General features: G+C 32.7%; 2 protein-coding genes and 1 long non-coding RNA gene across 6 annotated transcripts; 1 reads left to right on the top strand and 2 right to left on the bottom strand.

Annotated features, from left to right (window-relative positions):
• Window positions 1–558: 558 nt before the first annotated feature.
• LOC107920179 (RNA-binding KH domain-containing protein RCF3) lies at window positions 559–4,104 on the bottom strand. 2 transcript variants are annotated; one of them, XM_016849736.2, is made up of 8 exons: window positions 3,903–4,104; window positions 3,049–3,682; window positions 2,150–2,512; window positions 1,810–2,064; window positions 1,461–1,727; window positions 1,197–1,246; window positions 1,033–1,100; window positions 559–957 (listed from the first exon to the last, which is right to left on the bottom strand). In XM_016849736.2, exons 2-7 carry the CDS (start codon window positions 3,631–3,633, stop codon window positions 1,055–1,057), a joined length of 1,566 nt encoding a protein of 521 aa, XP_016705225.1. In that variant the 5' UTR covers window positions 3,634–3,682; window positions 3,903–4,104; the 3' UTR covers window positions 559–957; window positions 1,033–1,054. The 2 variants fall into 2 exon arrangements, with proteins under 2 accessions (XP_016705225.1, XP_016705226.1); XM_016849737.2 differs by having other exon boundaries at window positions 559–949; window positions 3,903–4,073.
• A 4,265-nt stretch (window positions 4,105–8,369) lies between these two features.
• LOC107918902 (uncharacterized) lies at window positions 8,370–13,930 on the bottom strand. 3 transcript variants are annotated; one of them, XR_001690296.2, is made up of 5 exons: window positions 13,648–13,930; window positions 12,459–12,643; window positions 11,644–11,719; window positions 10,476–10,557; window positions 8,370–8,741 (listed from the first exon to the last, which is right to left on the bottom strand). It is a non-coding gene; the product is annotated as an uncharacterized lncRNA (long non-coding RNA). The 3 variants fall into 3 exon arrangements; XR_001690295.2 differs by having other exon boundaries at window positions 8,376–8,741; window positions 11,644–12,643; XR_005922756.1 differs by lacking the exon at window positions 13,648–13,930 and adding an exon at window positions 13,231–13,549 and having other exon boundaries at window positions 8,376–8,741; window positions 11,644–12,643.
• A 253-nt stretch (window positions 13,931–14,183) lies between these two features.
• LOC107918901 (uncharacterized) lies at window positions 14,184–16,464 on the top strand. The gene is made up of 3 exons (XM_041108770.1): window positions 14,184–15,282; window positions 15,767–15,891; window positions 16,224–16,464. Exons 1-3 carry the CDS (start codon window positions 15,186–15,188, stop codon window positions 16,293–16,295), a joined length of 294 nt encoding a protein of 97 aa, XP_040964704.1. The 5' UTR covers window positions 14,184–15,185; the 3' UTR covers window positions 16,296–16,464.
• The last annotated feature ends 3,610 nt before the right edge of the window (window positions 16,465–20,074 follow it).

The raw sequence follows: 20,074 nt of genomic DNA, 5'->3' as shown, positions 1-20,074 counted from the left end.
GAAATAAGAGAATTAGGATGCAATACCAATAATAAGCCTACTTCTTCAATTGATTCCATTTCAGGTTTCCTTGCCTTCCTCTTTAGCTTTCTCCTCACAAAACAGCCTCCAAAGCCTTCTCTTTTTTCGCTGTGACAGCCTCCAAAACTAATCTGAACACATAGCCTAACCAAATATTTCTTACCTTAAGTGATTTACAAGCTCATACAACCCTTATATAACTTCCAGCTCATTTTGTGCAAGTTCAAATTTTAGATCATGCGATTAAGGGGATAATTTTTGAAGCACTTTGTTCAACAGAAACATGGCCTCACTTCTTCAAGAGAAGAAATGGGACCAGTACATCCCAGCAAACTCCAATAAAGTACCAGCCATTTGAGCTACATGTAAAATATAATCAAGAAACCAAATATGATGGCATTTACATCCAACATAAGCTACAATTACATTGCTCTCGGGATTATGGCAATCTAAACTTTCCTATCTGATGCAACTCTCAAACCACATGCATACATAAAAAAATCCTAAACAAGTAGATGCTACCTTGACTCCATTATAAAACATAAAAAATCACTTCATCAGCCAAATAGCCAAAAGTCAAGGATACAAGTGTAAGGGTTTTACATGGAAAGCAAATTATTAGAAATGTGTTACAGAGCCTGCAAATCATGAATCCAGGCCAAAAATGATTGAATGGTGATTTGCATCATCAAATGATCTTATTCTTGGTCACCCAAGACAGGCATAAAGGCGAGCCAAAGTGGAACATAAGTTCCTCAAACCCGATTTGTCTGGTCTTCTGGTCTAGGTTGGCTTCATCAAAAGGGACAAAGGTCTGGCTTCAAGATTTGTGACGACAACTGTTTAGATAGGGGAGAAAAGGCAACAAGTGGGAAAGGTGCAGTAGAATCCTTGGCAGGGGATGGCTGGCCGGGTTTAAGATATCATTCTGCATATCTTCATGTAAAAAGAATTAAAAAAACTAGCATATCAATACCCGAAATAAATAAATGAAATCAGACACATATTTACTTGTGCAGTCTAGAACCCAGGACTAATACCCATGCTTCCTATGTGAAACTTGATTTAGATTGGACAACCTGGTGACAGCAAAAAATCAGGCAAGGTGGTAACAATTGCTATTAGAGAACAATCAAAGGTGATCGAAGTTTTCTAACTAGATAGGTAAACGTTACCCCCGGCTGGAGTTGCGACCACCATGATTTCCATATATATCACCTCCACTCTGGAAAAAGATAATATACGACAATAAGAGGAAGTACAATAACATGTGAGATAGAAATTAAGCACGCAGAACATCATAAATTTGCAACGAGAGGGATAGTTCTCAAATGCAGATCTTGCACTTTAGAAAAAACCTGGCTGCAACAACCAGATGCATCCCAATAATAATAAGCTTAAGCATCTTTGCAAAGAAATGAATGAAAAGACAAGCTTACAAGTGAACCACTATAATTTCCTTTACTGTCACTTGCAGTCAAATCACTAGGGCTGTATCCCCCTGAGTAAGAAGAGTATCCACGATTACGGGGTTGACCATCTTTGTTACCATATTTAGGACCATCTGAAATGTCTAATGACATGGGAATGTAGGGAAGAACAGGCAAAAGCGTTGCTGCTGCTCCTTCTCTTTCAAATATATTGGCTCTCAGCCGCAACAGTACTTGCGAAAAGGCATTGCTAGCAACATCAAGACCTCCAGTAATCTGTACAGCATTGGAAGATAAAAATTCTATCAAAAGTCTGACCATGACATCGAGTGTGCACACCAAAAAGCATATTATTCACCTGCACCATTTCTTCATCTTCATATGCAACTTTGGGAAGGTTTTCCTTAGAAAGTATGCGAATACTAGCCCTAGTAGCATTCCTCATCCCAGATATTATTGCCCCACCTTTACCGATAAGGCATCCAACCTGTGAACTTGGAACAAGTAGACGGGTGGTGATTACAGAATCACCTGATTCTCTTTCTGTTTTTTCACTGCATCGTGATTGCAAGCGCAAAGCAGCATTGATGGTAGGGGATGGGTCTTCAATGAACTGCAGAGATATAAATAATCAGGCATGACATATAAATTCCACAATGAGTATCTAAGCTTAACTTTAAGAATTAATGTATTCTTACCTCTTTTGTTGATATGAATATAATGCAATCATCTCCTTCAGCTGCAGAGCTATCAACTTTAATCGATGCCCCAGACTCCTGTCTAATCTGTTTGATAATACCACCACCTTTTCCAATCACACCCCCAATATTTCCAACCGGGCATACCAAACGAAGAGAAAACTCCCTTGCAGAACCATCATCTCTTCTAGAAGAATAATTTCCATAAGAACCAATAAGGGAGGCATTCATGTACATCCCACCTGATGGATTCATATTAGATAGAGAGGAGAGAAGCAAGTGCTGGGATCTTGAAGGGTTATCATGAAGGCGAGATGCCACCTGATAAAGAGCCTTCCTCACAACTGAGGGCTCTCCAATTATCTGAAATCCCCATAGAGAAACTGAATGAATAAACAAGAAGGCCGCAAGATGATTCAAAATCCCCTTATATGCAGGCAACTCAACATTTTCAAGAATGCTAATAATATACAGTTACAACATAAGGACACATTTTTAGGTAAGAACTGTCTGGTCAGAAGCCTCATGGAGATCAATCAACAGATCTTCCAAATCCCATCACTTAAAACAGGAGAACATAAAAGTAGAAAATAAAGACTCTTCCCTTTTCTAGGAAGACTGCTTACTACCATTTCTTTTCAACTTAGCAACACTGTGAGGAATAAAAGCTGTTAGCTAAAACCAACTTCTAGACCTTTCATTTCCCTTTAAAGGAATCTTCCATTCAAACACTTGTCATATCCATACATCTATAACCTATGGTTAAGTCTTGCAATAAATTAAGAAATTAACTCTACAGGAGATAATATTCAGGTAAATGGCCAATATTTTTTCTCTTATTTATTTAAAGAAGGGCATAACACATGGTATATCTTTTTCACATGAGAAAACAACTTTACCTGAAGAAGCTCATCTGAAGTCAATGCACACGGGGGTAAATGCTCATTGCTTAAAACCCGAATCTGAGCTTGTGTTTCGCTCCTTATACTTTGAATCACTTGTCCACCTTTCCCAATAACACAACCAATCTGGTCAGATGCCACAAGCATTCTCACAGTAACCACATGTGTCTGCTCCTCCAAATCCTCATCAGCAGGCAACTCTTCCGCGACAACCCTATCGTGTACCCTAAACAAAGCATCCTGAGCAGGCGAAACAAGCTCATCACCAAATGGATTTGTTTCCTCACTGGAACTATAAATCATAACAACCCTCTCCTCACAACCCGGCAGAGCTTCACAAATCCTAATGTTCGACTTGCTATCTAACCTCAACTGTTTCACAATCTCACCACCTCTTCCTATAATACTCCCAATCCTTTTCACATGACATAAATAACGGTAAACGGTATCTTCAGGCCCAATCCCATGCTGTTGTTCATTTTCCTCACCAGCATTTCTTCTCTTAACACCTCCTCCTCCATTTCCAGCGTAATCAGGCTGAAAATGAGATCTTTTACCGTAATCATTTCTTTGACCAGCCATAACAACCAACTTAGTTTCAATTTCTCGATCTTACAACTTCTTAAATTAACTGCAGCATTCCAAAATAAAAAATCGGATTCAGAAAAAAAAAATTGATCAATTTCCTGAACTCCCTTAAAGACTTAAATTATAACATGCTTAATTATAACAATATCATTAACAATCAGACATTAAAAAAATTGAACGAACAATTAATAACTAAAAATAATAGAACAGATCGAATAACTATAATAATGAGAAAAATAAATTAAGAAGGGAAGAAAAATTACGGGGGAAACAAGGGAACGGAACGGAAGAAAAGAAACAGAGAAACGTCGGGGGAGTTTGATTGCTGTATCGGGAAATATAAATACGAAGGTACTCGGTGATTGTTCTGTGGGAAATATCTTCGTTGGTGGTTTTTTATTTCTTTTCTTTTTAGGGTTCGAAGCGTGACCGCATGTTCACGTGCCTGACAGATACTTCCTTTTTAACAACACTTTAAACGATTCGTTTTGACTCTAAATTATATTAGAAAGGGTAACCTACACTATAGGTAAGTTTTCATTTGGTCACTTAATTAAAAAAAATTACAATTTGGTCATAGAAGTAAAAAAGTTCTAGTTGAAGTCACTAGACTAGTAAGTTTTTTTCTTTTTAAAGTTCCATTAGAAAGTTTCAAGGCGAGAAAAAATTATTTGAATTTTTGTTCGTAGATTTGTGATGTTTAAAATTATTTCTTAAAAAAAAATGAACTATAGAAAAGAAGGGGAAAGAGAGCTCTTGGTTGATGCAGTTAGTGAGAATAGAGAAAACCATATAGCATTAGTTTTAACAGCCCAATGGCTTACATGAAAACTTTTGAATTGTTCAATGATCAAATTGCAACTATTTTAGTTAAGTGGCCAAAACGAAAACTTACTCATAGTTTAGTGACTAATGGTGTAGTTTACCCTATTAGAAATTCTATTACAAACGTATGCGTATGAAAACCACGTTTTTAGAGCATGGATGTATGTTTAAAAATAACATACAATAAACAATGAAATGTATGGTTTGAAACTAATTAATAATAACATATGAAAATATGTACGTTATAAGAATAAAAAATTAGATTAAATTATAAGTAAAAAAATTTAAACACATAATACATCATATTAAGAATACTAAATAAATATATCAATCATAAGTTAGTTTCGAGTTAAATAATAGTATATATATATGCAATTGATGAAGGTAATAATATGAGCACAATAAAATTAAAAAATATAAAAAAAGATTGAAATAACTCTTTGGTTTAGTGGTAAATTTAAAGTTTTACATGATAACTTCATATTTGGAGTTATGGTAGTATAATTTTTATAGTATTTTAGGAGGTAAATAAAGCATTTAAGTTAGATTTTATTACATTTTATAGTTTTTTTTTCGGATTAATTATATTTTATTTGAATCTTAGTTGAGTATTATCATTTTTAGAGTAAGTTCGGATTTACTTGTTATTTTTCTCTCTAGATTGTAGGTACCGGATGAAGAATGGAAGACTTGGAGCAGTGAAGAGAAGTCTTTTGCTCCACTGAATTTGTTTCAGTACGGTGAAGTATAAGCTTCAATTCAAAATTTCAAATAGCAAGCACTCCGCTCCATCACAGTTCTACTTTATGGTGGAGTGAAATGATTAAAACCCTAAAAATAAGAGCTGACATGATTTAAGGGAAAAAAAGGGGAAAAAAGGAAGAGATCAACTTGGAGGTGAAGGAACAATTCTCTCACACCAAGGGAAACTTCAAGCTTGTAAAAACGGGAAGAAAAAGAGATCTAGAGTGCTCAACATTAGTTTGATAATCATTTTTATCTCTTGATTATTTTCTTTATACTCTTTCTCAATACAAGTTTGTTTTAAATTTCTGCTTGTGATATTTTCTCAACTCAACATGAAGTAAAATCTATTTTCTTGGAACGGTGATGGATCCTATTCTTTTAGTTAATTAAATATTTTCTCTTTAATTGTTTCTATCTTTGTTAATAATTTATCAATTTCATGCTTATTTAATCTGTTTATCTGACCACCAAGTTGCAATAATTTGATAATCTCGATTTGTCTTGGGAGAGAAAACTAAGGTTTAGATCTAGATTGAATAGATTAAGATTAAATTTATTAGCATCGACGAACGAGTTAATTTGCATCTATATGAATATACATAATGCCCCCACTATAGCAAATTAAGCTTTTAGTGGCGTTTGGAGCGAAAACGCCACAAAGGTTGAACTTTTAACGGCGTTTGTATTAAAAAAACGCCACAAATATATACCATTAGTGGCGCTAAATGAAAAACGCCGCAATAAGCCATTCTATAGTGGTGTTTGTGGAAATAGCGCCGCAAAAGTTAAAGAAATAGCGGCGTTTTTCTCTAAACATCGTTAAAGGTATAACAACAATACAAAATTCCATTTGACCCAACATCTGATCCAACCCGAATTAAACGCAAAATAAAGAAAGGAAAATGGGAAAGAAAATGGCGATTGACGACACAGAGCAAAGCAGGAGCAACTTAGCTGATCTCCGTCTCCCTGCCTCAAGAGAAAAAGGAAGTATCTGAGAGAGGGAGATACATCACCATGATTCTCGCGATTTTATTCACCAACTCTGAAGGCAACATCTTAGTTGAACTGTACGTCTACCCCGCCATGGGTCTTTTTTTTATGGAAATCGAATAATTTTATTCTACTTTCTGGATGGGATTTGATTTGGTAGAAATTAAAAATGGATGATGTTTGGCAAACACAAGATCTGTTGTGGCTATTCATGATCTATGAAATTGGAAATGGGATTTTATTTTTTTTATAACATAATTGAGCATACCTCATGGTTTATGTTTTATTTCAAAGATCTGGTTTTCTTCAAAACTGTGTTTTGTTATAAAATTTACAGCACGTTTGGTTCGCTGTATTGGAATAGAGGCGTAATGGAATAGAGGCGTAATAGCAAATCAATTGTTTGGTTGAATGTAATGGAATAGAGGCGTAATAGTATTCTTGTATTTGGTTGAATGGAATAGAGGTGTCATAGCATAATGGAAAAAACTAAAATGACTAGAATACCCTTAGCATAAATTTGTTTGGGTAAATGATTATTGTTATTGTTATTTAAATTTTAATAAGATTATTAATATAAATAATAAATAATTTAATCATATTTAAACATAATTATTATTAAATATATTATAATTAAAATATATAATTTAATAAAATTCTTAATAATCAATATTCTTATATGAATTTACTCAAATCATAATATATGATACTATAAAATATAATTTAACATAATTATTATTCAATATATTATAATTAAAATATATAATTTAATAAAATTCTTAATAATTAATATTCTTATATGAATTTACTCAAATCATAATATATGATACTATAAAAGATAATTTAACATAATTATTATTAAATATATTTTAATTAAAATATATAATTTAATAAAATTCTTAATAATCAATATTCTTATATGAATTTACTCAAATCATAATATATGATACTATAAAATATAATTTAACATAATTATTATTAAATATATTTTAATTAAAATATATAATTTAATAAAATTTAAAATAATTATAACTAATAAATTTTCTTATATGAATTTGTATAATTTAAAATAATTATTATTAAATATAATTTAATAATAATATATAATTTCATAAAATTTTTGATAATAAATTTTCTTATATGAATTTATATAATTTAAAATAATTAATATTAAATATAATTTAATAATGATATATAATTTCATAAAATTCTTGATAATAAATTTTCTTATATGAATTTATACAATTTAAAATAATTAATACTAAATATAATTTAATAATGATATATAATTTCATAAAATTCTTAATAATAAAATGTTCTTATATGAATTTACTAAAATCGTAATATAACTTAAGAATTATATTCTGCATAAACATAATTAACTTATATTAAGAAAATGTTAGATGAAAATGAAATTCTACATCATAATCCATATGTTATATAATTTTACAACATCAAAAAGTTTAAACATTGATTTTTAATGGTCAGAAAGAAATCTTCTGACCCATTCTAATCGCGCAGCAGAAGGTAAACTAAAGAAAACGAGCATTTGAGTTGGATGATCTGGAATTTTACTCAAAGCTCGATACCGCTCATCGTCGGTTAAACCTTCAATTTCCCATAAGATTGAATATAAATTTGTAGCTTTCTCTTGGATGATCTGGAATTCTTCTAACTTCTGCTGAACTACCACATCAGAGGCAATACTCCTATTGATTTGATCGCCAATGGCCAGCATGTTTTCGGCCAATAAAATGGCAGCCTCATCAAATGAAGAAGACATATTATCACGAGCATCAGATTTCTTCTTTCTCTTGTTTGAAGATGAGGAACCCCCTTGGTCTCTATCTCGTCGCGGCTCCGCAGCAGAAACATCCATGTCATCCAAAGAGACGTCAGCTTCGCAATCATAGAATGAGTTTCTTTCTTCATCCATATATGTAGTAGGTACACCCTCAGCATTTATTTCTTCAAGAACATCAGCAGCTGTTTGAGTATCTTTCCCAGTCGCTCGATCTCTTGCGTATATGGCAGTAAGCTGGTCGTAGTAAGGGAAAGAACGACGTCTGAATTGATCGGCTTCTTTGTGACTCTAAAAAATGAGGAAATCATATTAGTTATAAGTTTGGTAAAAATAAGATAATAAAGACTTGAAATAATCTTACATTTAAATAGGAGTCCCAAACCGCATCTTCAGCAACAACGAGCTGCCTATGCTCGTCCCAACCAAAACCGCTATTGTTTTGACCATTAAGCATGTCATAGACGATTGACCACTCTCTTTTGAATAACATAATCCTCGATTCAATATTAGGTTTCGCCTTCAACATTGCATTTGGTAAAGCCTTTTGTAGCATTCTTTCCAACTCGTTTAAATAACCGGCTTTGAACCCGGTATCAGCATTAAATGTTCCAACATTGTGCAAGTTCACCATGCAGGAAACCAATGATGCATCTTCTTCTGGAACCCATTTTCTTTTGGTTACTCGGGAAGCTTGAGAAGAAACATTTGATTCTGCAACACCTGACATAATTATCTTAAGAAAAAAAATCAATTATATTAATTACTATTTTAATATCATGAATCAAAAGGTGAACACTTTATAAAATTATAATTAAGTTCAATATCATGAATCAAAAGCTCCATACCACAAAAATTTAGAATTATAACACATGCTGAATGAAAAGAAATTAAATTATAATTCAACAAGTTTAGTACAATACAAAAATCAATTCAAACACCACAAAAGTTTCACAAACTAATTTCTAGATGCTTGCCATTCATTGAACATTTGGTTGGCTAGTTCCATCCTCCAAGTAGCCCAAGCATCCGATGGATGAATATTTACGATATTCGGTTCATCGTCATCCACCACATTACTAGGTAATCCTTCTCCCACCTCCGCTTCAATAGGGTCATTACTCATATGGGTTCGAATAAAATTATGGAGCAAACAACATACAATAATAATTCTATTGTGCACCTTTACAGGATAGAATGATGGACTCCTAAGTATTCCCCATCTAAGTTTTAATAACCCAAAGCATCTTTCAATAACATTACGTGCTGAGGCATGTTTCATATTAAAAAACTCTTGCGGAGAACTTGGCTGATAACCCTGACGCCACTCGTTCAAATGATATCGTTGTCCTCTAAAAGGTGCAAGAAATCCCTCACAATTTGTGTATCCAGAATCAACTAGATAATAACAACCTATAAAATAAATTTTTTTAATGATTAATTCAGCAAAAAAAGTTTGATCTTAATGAATAATTCAACGTCCTTTAACTATCCACTTTACCATGAGGAACTTTTAGTCCATATCTTCTACTAATGGCATCTCGAAGAACCCGTCCATCAGCAACTGAACCTTCCCAATCAGGAAGAACATAAACAAATTGCATATCAGGTGTACAAACACCTAGCATATTTGTTGCTATGTCACCTTTTCGCGTTCGATATCTAGGTTTATCAACTGTTGGAACCCTAATCTTGATGTGGGTTCCATCAAGAGCACCTAAGCAATTCTATATCGCATGATATAAAACCTTAAGTTAGAATACTAATTTAAATCTAAATCAACTAAATGTTGTACAAGCTATATATAAAACTCAGTCCAATACCTTAAACCATTTCCACCTTGTGTCAGAAGAATTAGCTGAAATTGGCTCCGCCTTTTTAAATAACACATCTTGTAAGCATATGACAGCATTTAAACACTATGAAATGCTCTACTAATAGTTTCCCCGGACCTTTTAAAGTGATGCTTGATAACTCAATTTTTTAGGTGATGGGAGATGATATGCAAAAACATTGCTACTTGCTCCTCAACAAGCATGTTTCTTGACAACTTCAATCCCCCTAACGATTCTAACATCTCACATAGTTTAAAAAAGGCAGTTCTATTCATCCTACTTTGTTCAATACAGGTCTCGTCACTAGCATATACAAGCATTTTCACATGATCCCGTTTTGCATAAAAATCTAAGGTATAGGACCTAATCCTTGGTCTATAAGTATGTAGGCTAAGGCTGGCACCCATTCTAAATAAGAACCAAATCGCAATTCTATAGATTTCCAACCATATTGTCAATGCAATACCAATTCTTTTACGCCTCACACTTTGTGAAATTAAAGGCAGACGAGCCATTACTGCAATATATTAATGTGTTCCATATTGTCAAATCGCAGTAAAAGGGTCATATTTCTCCAATCATAATTTCAATAACAGTAAAATAAAATTAAATAATTTAATTGCCAAAGAACTTACAGTGATTGTGTGAAAAGAGGACGATCAACTGTGGGTGGAGGAAGCAATCAAACAAGCCGCTTCAATAGGAAGCAATATTACACTATCAAAGAAAAATGAACAATACAAATTTAGAATCTTAACGAAGCAAAAAATAGAACTTTAACATTAACATTAACAATGAATATTTGTTTTTTAATCAACAATGTTACCAAATACTTGTTGTTTAATCAAGTTGTTTTTTAATCAATCATAATAACAATGAATATTTGTTTTTTAATCAAGTTGTTTACTTGATTATATCTAATGATCCAATTCTAATATATTGAATATTTGTTTTTTAATCAAGTTGTTTACTTGATTATATCTAATGATCAAATTTTTATTTTATTTACTCATGATTGGATTGAGTTTAATTTATAATGGTTCAAAAGTCGATATATATGTAATATTATTAAAATAATATTTTTAAGTTTAATTATTTAAAAATATTTTTAATTAATGAGTTGTATATGAATATACACATTTAATTAGTTTTATTTTTAATAAAATGTTTCTAATTTATTCCTTCAATTTTATCACCTTACAATTTATTCATTGTATTATATCTAACGCCCCATCTAAGTAATCACTAGTGCAAGAAATCCTATAATTTCGTATGAATGTCAAGTTTACAATTTTATCTTCTTTAGTGATACATTGTGCTTTTGATTTTACAATATGTGACCCATATAAGCTTGTTGTTTTAGGAGGCTCTCATCTAGTTAAATAGATGATTTTCAAGCTCTTTTATCAATAGACTTGATGAATGTTCACATCTCAATCTTCCAATAGAAATTGTAATGATTCAAGTAGCTAAAATTAACAATAATAGCAATTGTTTTAACACTTACCCAAATTGTAATGATTCAAGTAGCTAAAATTAACAATAATAGCAATTGTTTTAACACTTACCCAAATTATAATGATTCAAGTAGCTAAAATTAAAAAAATACTTGTAAGCACAAATTCTTATTTACTTTACCAAATAGAAAATAAATAGCTAAAAGACCGAAAAAATAAAATAATTTCCCAAAAAAAATTAAAACTCCATGCAAAAAATCAGCATGTATGCTAACAGTTTTACTGTGTTTCTCTGTATTGGATTTTGAAGTCTTACAAGTTTAGAAGATTGGATAAGTTACCAAACCTCTTGAATTGCAGCTAGAGCTTCAGCTTGCCAACGATTTATGCCTGGAGCAAATCGGTAGCTAACAGTCCAATACCTACAAAATTTCACATAGAACATTAATATACTGGAACAACAGTGGTCAGATACACCAGGCGCAATAAAATTTCATTATGTATCATATGAAAAGTATTTCATCGATTTATATTAGACACCATCTTGTAAAGGTGACTGTATGAACTAGCAAAGCTAAACTCCGGCTTCAACTTGTATCAAAGACAGTGATTCGAATCTGCTTACATGCAGAAAAAACAAAAGACACTAACAAGGCAGCCAATGAAACTCATTACACTATTGCACTTCAAACCAATGAGACTTAAATTAACAGCAAGTCAAGCAAAATGTTGAGCTTAAGCTTCATCAATGGAAGAAAGGAATACAGCTACAAAAACATGGCTGCTTCCATTGACAAATTCCAACTACAAGAAGTTTTAGACCAAAATAATGAACTGAAACAAGACAACGGGACATGAACGTGCAAAAAGTAATTCCTTTGGTCTTCAAGGGCAACATGGCACATCCTACAAAATACTAATGCTGCAGCCTATGCTAACTCACTTCTAATTAATTCCCATTCCTTTGACTTCTTCCACAATCTCCTTAAGTTGAACCGAATTATACATAAATATTCAAGGATGACGGTTAAGCAGCATAAGGATATTCGAATCAGGGACTCCAATTCCTCTCAAAACATATTTTCGGTGAAATAAAAACAAATGCAACAACAACAGGAACCATAACCATAGACATGAAAAAGAAACCAAACAAAATATAACCAGCAGTGGTAATTGCTGCCCTGCTAGTTGGATTTCTCATTTAACAGAAGTGCAGGGTATGTATAGGCATGATATGATGTCCCTTGAGCGTTGAGAATCTTGTATTGGAACTAGTGGGAATCATGCATCCTACTTAAAGTATGCCGGTGTTGACACTACCTCTGGTCCTAGGTCACTTTGAACTTCTGGAGTACACATTCGCAATTGGAAAGAAGAAGACAATAAAATTAACGTTAGTTTATTGGCATATATTTTGTAAGTGAAAAGAAACAACGATTAAGAGAAGGACGACATATCTTCTAAATTTGCATTAAGTGAACTCACATCTTTCATCTTTTTCATTTTCTCTCTGGTAATCTTTTCAATTTGAAAGATCGGTTTTTGTTATTGTGGATGGAAACTCATATTTGCTTTTTTCAGTTTCTTTCCAACTGAGTGAAAATTCAAAGTTCCAGCAAAAATCTTAAAAAATTGCTCCTAAATAGTAGCCTTAGAGACTGGATAGGTCCAGGTTATCCAAGAATTACACACACCATGCATGGGTTATGGGCTCTAGCATGCTTTAACAGCGTGTCAGTGAAGCCTGTTAGAATTGTGTTTGTCTTGTGTAAGTCAATTTGTTAAGCTGAAGGTTTTTAAGCTGCATTAACTGAAACAATTATGCTTGAAAAAGACGGAAGGAAGAGGAGGAAATAGAAATCATAGTATGCTCTAAAGCAGTAATAGAATTGTGCATATGCTGTAGTTTTATTTAATAATAATAAAAGCTTACTTTCAAGGAAGATTTCTTGATGTGAAACATCTGTTTGCTTTTACATTTTGAAATGGTGTGACAGACTGTTTGAAGATGAGGCCGGTTGGTAAAAGAAGTGATTCTGTAGATCATTCATTAAACAATTTGCCCTATTCGTCTTTTCATGTCCAAGAAATAAAACTCTACTTGGAACTTAAGCTAATTAAAATACAGGAATCTATAAAAATTAATCCAATAACACAAACCCATCAAAGTAAACCAATCAAACTTAAAATTTGACATGGTAAAGAAGGAAAATAACCACTCAAAATAAAATGTGAAACAGAAAAAAAGCTCATTTTCTTGAAATGGATCAGCAGGGAAAAAAACAACGATAAATTTAGAGCTGCAAACATTAAAGCAGTTTGAGAGCAAAAGAGAGTTAGAAACCTTTACCTTTCGAAAACCCACCAACTGAGAGCAAGCGAAAGAGTGACAGAGAGAAAAAGAAAAAAAAGGTTGAGAAGGCCAAGCGTAATGTTGTAAAGAAAAAGAAAAGAAAAGGTTGAGAGACAGAGGGAGCAAATTGGCAAAAACCCCAAGCTAGAAGGAAGGAACAGAAGAAGGAAAGGGGAAGCGTCAATCGAGAGGGTAAACAGGGTATAAAACTTGAAGCAGCACCTAAACTGAGCAAAAGAAATGGATTAGAAATCGGTGGATTTTGGGGATTAGGTCAATAATGTATTAGACCCATAATAGCAATACCTTGAACCAAACAAAAGATTAGAGGGGAATTAAGTGGGGCCAATACACCAACCAAACATGTTAAAATTCAAAATTCAAAATTTAAAATTTTTTTTGTTTAATGCCATGGAAAATTAGATTTTGTTTTTGAAATATTGAACGAACCATTTCATTTCTTATCAATCAATCTTGAAAAGTTTTATTTCTAGCAAAATTTTCTATGTTTTTAATAACAAAACATGATTTTCCATTTTTTTCTATTTTTGCAAGAATATGGAAAAGAAGGGAGATCGATTTCTTGATTGTTCTTGACTTCGATTTCTAGAAAATCCAAGTAGGCAATGATGATGTAACTTAATTTAATGATTTTCTATCCATGAAACTTAATTTCTAAAGATTTCCTCATTTTTAAAACTATGCACATGTTCATTGGGTTAGAGAGAGTCAAGATTTCTAAGATTTCTTGTTGTTTTTCAGGTTAGATTTACCGTGCTAATGAGATTTCTTGTTGTCTAAGTGAGGAAAAGTTGAGTTTTCAACAGAGAATTCAATGTTTTTAGGTTAGTTTTAAGTTCTTAAGTATGAATATAAGGTTAGATGTGAGTTATGGTAAGTTTCAATTTGAATTCTTGAAAGTGGGCATTGAAGTGATAAAGTGTACCGCTAAATCACATTGCATGATTTTGTTGAATTTTAAAGGTTTTGATGGTTGTGATTTTGTTGATCTGTTCTAACATGATTGAACTTTGTGAAGCGCTTGCATCTGCCATTAGCACAGAATTGATAGTTAATTGCTCTAGTCTTGCATGGACCGCAATGAGCACAACATTCATTTTTAGTTCTTATGTAAATGTTTTAAACATGTAGCTAAAGTTTGTTAAGTTGCAGATAGTCTAAAGTATAAACTATGGTTCAACAGGCCTGATTCACTGGATTTCTTTACCAAATTTCCTTCTTTGTTCGGGTGGCCTGGTAACTTTCATAAGTGGAAAAGCCATTTTGAGAGTAAAAAGAAACATAGTCTGTACTTACAGATACGTTTTGAACTGGGCAGTGGGTTCTTCTAATTCAAAATACAGCAGTAGCATAACCTTTTTGCTTCTGTCATGTTTTATTTTTTTCTACCCTGAAATTAAGTTAATTCCTTGAGTTAATTCATCAGGGCCACAAGTTTCCTGTCTTTGTTGATTGTGGATGGATCTGTTTCCTAAACCTTAATTAAAGCCATCCTGAGATATCAGTTTAAATAAATGAACAAAAATGTTCTTTTATCAGACATTGTTTACATGGCGCTTGGAGATGTCAGCGTCTATGTTGTTGGCAAAGATGAGTATGATGAATTTGCATGTAAGTATATCTTGCCCTCTTTACATGTAAAATCTTAGTTTGTGAGATTTAATAATGCGGCAAAACTTGAAACTTGACTAAAGTATGCAGTTTTTATGTTGTTTGAGGCGAGAGAGCTTGAATGGTTCATAGGTTCTTTGAAAGAACTGTTCTGAATGATTTGATATTAAAAAGCACTGGGTTTTCTGTATCGTGACTTGCACATATCTCTGTGCTTTTAGTTACATAAGCTTCTCTGTGATGTTTAACATTGCTTGCTCATAGTGCGACCCATTCTTATGGTCTGTAAATTAAAATAAATATTACTTCTTCTTTTTTTAATCTTTTGAAATGTAATTTAGCACTCCACAGAATTAAAAAGAAAAGAAAACACTGATAATTGTAGTGCATTTGAAAGGGAATCAAATTTATCATCTAACATGGTGCATTAGGTTACATACTTGAATTTTATTACTGATTTACTTCCTGAATGGTTTTGCTCTAGTGGCAGAGGTAATCTTTGTTATAACCTTAGCTGTAAAGGATGAATGTGGGAAGCTACCAACAGAGCGCCTTTTTCTAGATAAATACAGAAGGATATGCTTGAGTTTGGATGAAATTATTTGGAAGGTGAGGTCACAAGTTGGTATTCTAGCTATGGTTTTGGCATTCTTCCTTTTGATCAGAAGCTGTTGGTACTATTTGTTTTAATTTGACTTGCACCACTTCAGTGACGCTTAAGAAAACTAATTATGATGTTTCATTTGGCCATGATTATCAAAACGCTAGAATTAATGTAGCTTGTGGCAACTCACTTTCTTGTGCTGCTTAAGCACATCTAATATCTCTGTGCCAGGAAACTGTGACTTTTTGCCTGATTGTCAATTAGCATCCTTTTACATTTTTTTTGATGGATACTGCTGCTAACGTTTTCCCCTCCCCTTTTCTTAAATATTCTCAAGGGATATCTGGAGAACACGGATAAAGACAGGATCAGGAGATTAGTACGTTTAAAACCTCCAACCGAGTTTTAGGCTGAGAACACCCTACTGTCACAGCCCATTTGGAGGTAGTAGATTTAGGGTCCTGTACTCTACTGAAAGGCATGGTATATCCTCTACTGTAGTATACTTTCGTTATACTTTTGTCCTTGATCCCTTTGCATATAGATGTGTCTAATGTAAGAATTTATGATTAAATTTCCTTTGGATTTGTTTTGTTCTTTCTTTTGGGGATAAGGAACTTAGATCAAGAAAATCATTAAATGGGTGTGTTTATTGTTTTTTTCTTTTTAATAATTATATGCATTCTCTTGAATATATTTTGTCATTTAAATTATTAATTTAGATTATATATATTTCTTTCGTGATAGTATCATTTAGATTTAAAGTTTGTTGTTGGATTTGAAGTTACAGGAAAATATGTTGAAAATTTAGGTTCTATATGAAATAAAATAGGTTGGTAAAATATGTTAATGTTAGTGGTATTTTCCCACAAACGTCGCTATAGAACATGATTTTTTGCGGCGCTTCTAGCTACATACGCCACAACATGCTCGACTCTCTTATGGCGTTTGTAAAAAAAAGTGTTGTTAAAGAGTGTTCTTTAACAGCGTTTGTAATAAAAGCGCCGTTAAATATCATATTCTATAATGGCGTTTTCCACATAAATGCCACAAATTTTAATGGCGCTATCTAAAGCGGTGTTTTTTGCGAAGCTTTTATAGGGCAAAAAAAAGCCACTAAAAACCTGTTTTGTTGTAGTGCCTAATCAACCCAGTAGGTTTGCTCGCAATGACTTTGTCCTACTTGCCTAACATAGGTATATAGCTAGTGTGAAAGGGAGATTAATTTAGCTAGATACTGGAAGGGTCTAATTAATGCCATTGAACCATGGGTTAATAATTACATAGATTGAACAATTGAATCTTAGGTTAGCTAGATACTTGATTCGATGTGTGCACTTGCGTAATAAATTTTCACACATCAAATTTTTTGCGTTGTTGCTAGAAACCAAAGTTTTAAATTCTATTATGCTAATTTTAATTTTATTAATTAGTAATCTGAGTCCAGATTTTTATTTATTTATGTATTTGTTTATTTATTTTTAGGTAAAAAATACTTATGTGAAGTCATTTTCTATTGTGATTATCGGTGGTCATTTGAGAATTCTAAGTCAATGAGTTACTTATCTAAGCAATCCTATAACCTTTGGAATCAACCCCTAAGACTTCTATAATGCATTTAAGCAAGATCCTTATACTAATTTTTATTCTCAACCCTATTGTTCTTGGAAAGCTATGTTTGAACCTCATTATTTATACTCTTCTAGCTTTTATCCTCACGATGAGCTTTCTAGTGATCCCTTAGCATAAGAATTTAAACCACTTAGGTGAAAGGTTATCCCTGAAATTGCAAAAAAGATTTTAGTTAGGGCTCATGAACAACAATATGAAGTAAATGATAGTTGAATCTTTAATGATGTTATGTCTTTAAAAGAGGTTTTAACAACAATTTCTATATTTTGACAAAACAATACTAACACTTAGGTATCAATATCTTCCCCAAAATGAAGTAAATAAAGAACACCTACAGAATAACACAAAATTGGCTTGGATCACATCTCAGAAAACTACACCGCTTACACAGGTACGCAACTAATCTGCAATAGGTAAAAAAGGGAGTGGGTGAGCTTAACAAGCTCAGTGAATGATTAGAATAACCAAATCGCAAACATATTATCATGCATCCTCAAGACAACCATATAGAAGTACAATTGCAATAAGCCTATGTCTAGTGTTGTAGAGTACCTATCCGTGCATTACCTATTGGTTCATCTACACAACATTTAAATACTCATGCAAACATAAATCATGTAGCACACATATTTAATCAAGCATATATCACATTTCACACAAGTCACATATAACGATAAATTGACAATATAACACATATTCTATTAAGCATACGACATGTTCCTCACAATTACATATAATATGATAGATTGACACTTGAGTTATGAAACATATAGTGAGTTCTATCATCACTTATCAGATACACGGATCTCCAATACACCAAACATAGACTCTTAGAGCCAAACATATCCTAAAAGTGTAGCATAAAGTTAACACTCTCCTTATTTCCCCTCACATGTCCCGTTGAATGGAGTTTAGCTTACATTCCCTTATCCCTCCAACATATCCCAGGGCCTCAACACTCGAAAATCACTATACATATAGGTGAGTACTCACAATCCTATCGCATGCCAACTATACCCAATGGTTTCAAAATCACAAGGCCAAAATATCCGAAACTAAACACATAACATTTACTGATTATCCTTGCACTATCATTGCATGTTAGCATCTTTTGCAAAAATACTATCATTGTCATATAACATATATTTGATGTATACATTTTTACCTTTCACAAACAACAGTTACCACATCCACGTATCACACATTTGAGCTTCTTATCACCATACACAATTTTATAATCATATAAGCATAAAACCGTAAAGCAAATATAGATACAAGAAAAATTGCACTCAGAGTTTAGAGTAGGGGTTTAGGTTACTACTAAATTCCCAAACGACACATGACTTGGTCCACAAGCAGTGATTCCAAACACTTACCACTATGTTTTCGCCGAGAAGTCGAAAGCTCAAACTATCTCTTCCTTTAACTTGTAGAAGGCTCTAGTGAATCCGAGGCTTTACACACAACAACCATACAATATTCACAATCAAATAGTAGCCAAAGACTCACTTAAACCAACTAAAACATCAACCTATTTTAAATTCTCATGTAACCAAAACCCTTAACATAACAAACTTAGAATGCTCATAACTCGATCTTTACTTAACCTTTTCGCCTAAAATGAATTTCGTTCATCTAATTAGTCATCTATGCCTAATCCTCAACCCTTAAACCACTAAAAACTACCCAATTCATGGTATCAAAAATTTTCAACATCTTTTTGGCAATTTTCACAAAATTCATTAAAACGTTAGAAATCATTAACGAAACTTCAAGGTAAGTTTAGAAACCTTCTAATCATGAAAAAATGAGATGACAAACACTTCGAAACCATGTATTTATTCAAAATCCTGAAATCCACCATTAATGTCCAAATTTTCGGCTTTTATTAAAAACTTGCAATTCAAAGGTTAATACTTCAATTTTAAGGACTGGATATCATGAAAAACTCATAAGAATTCAAAACATTACCTTAGATAGAAGATTAAAAGCGTTTTGATGCAAATATGAAAAATCTATGTTTGGAGAAGATGATGAAATCTATGGAGTTTTTAAATGTTTTTCTTGGAGATTTATGAAGGTAATTGACTTGGGAATGATAAGGAAATCAAAGTGTTATGGTTTTGGAATAAAAAATCAATTGAAAGATCAAGGGGATAACAAGGGACGACAAAAGCAACTTAGGAGAGCAACTATCGTGAATTAGAATTGGGAATGGGGGTTTTTAGGTTGGGTTTTTAAATTTTGGTAAAATTATAGCATAAATGGTCACAGTTTTGACTCTGTTACAAATCAATTCTTTTTCTAAAATTAAGGGTTTCCAAAGAACATTTTTAAAAATTGATTTAACAGTTAAGATGCCATAGTCAAATATAATTCCTATTTACCATGCTACCAAATTCTTAGCACTTTAAGGCTAAAATTTTTAAAATGCTCCTAAAACTCCTAAGCTCTATTTTGGGGTGTTACACCTAGATTCGCCATTAGAGATTGGGGAAGTCACTACTGTTAAGGATATTGGAAGGGAAGAGGCCTTTGGAGGAGTATAACTTGAAC

This window comes from Gossypium hirsutum, chromosome D13 (genome assembly GCF_007990345.1).
Source record: "Gossypium hirsutum isolate 1008001.06 chromosome D13, Gossypium_hirsutum_v2.1, whole genome shotgun sequence".
Classification (NCBI taxonomy): domain Eukaryota; kingdom Viridiplantae; phylum Streptophyta; class Magnoliopsida; order Malvales; family Malvaceae; genus Gossypium; species Gossypium hirsutum.
Note: the sequence above shows the minus strand (reverse complement) of the source record. Positions and strands in the feature narration are given on the sequence as shown.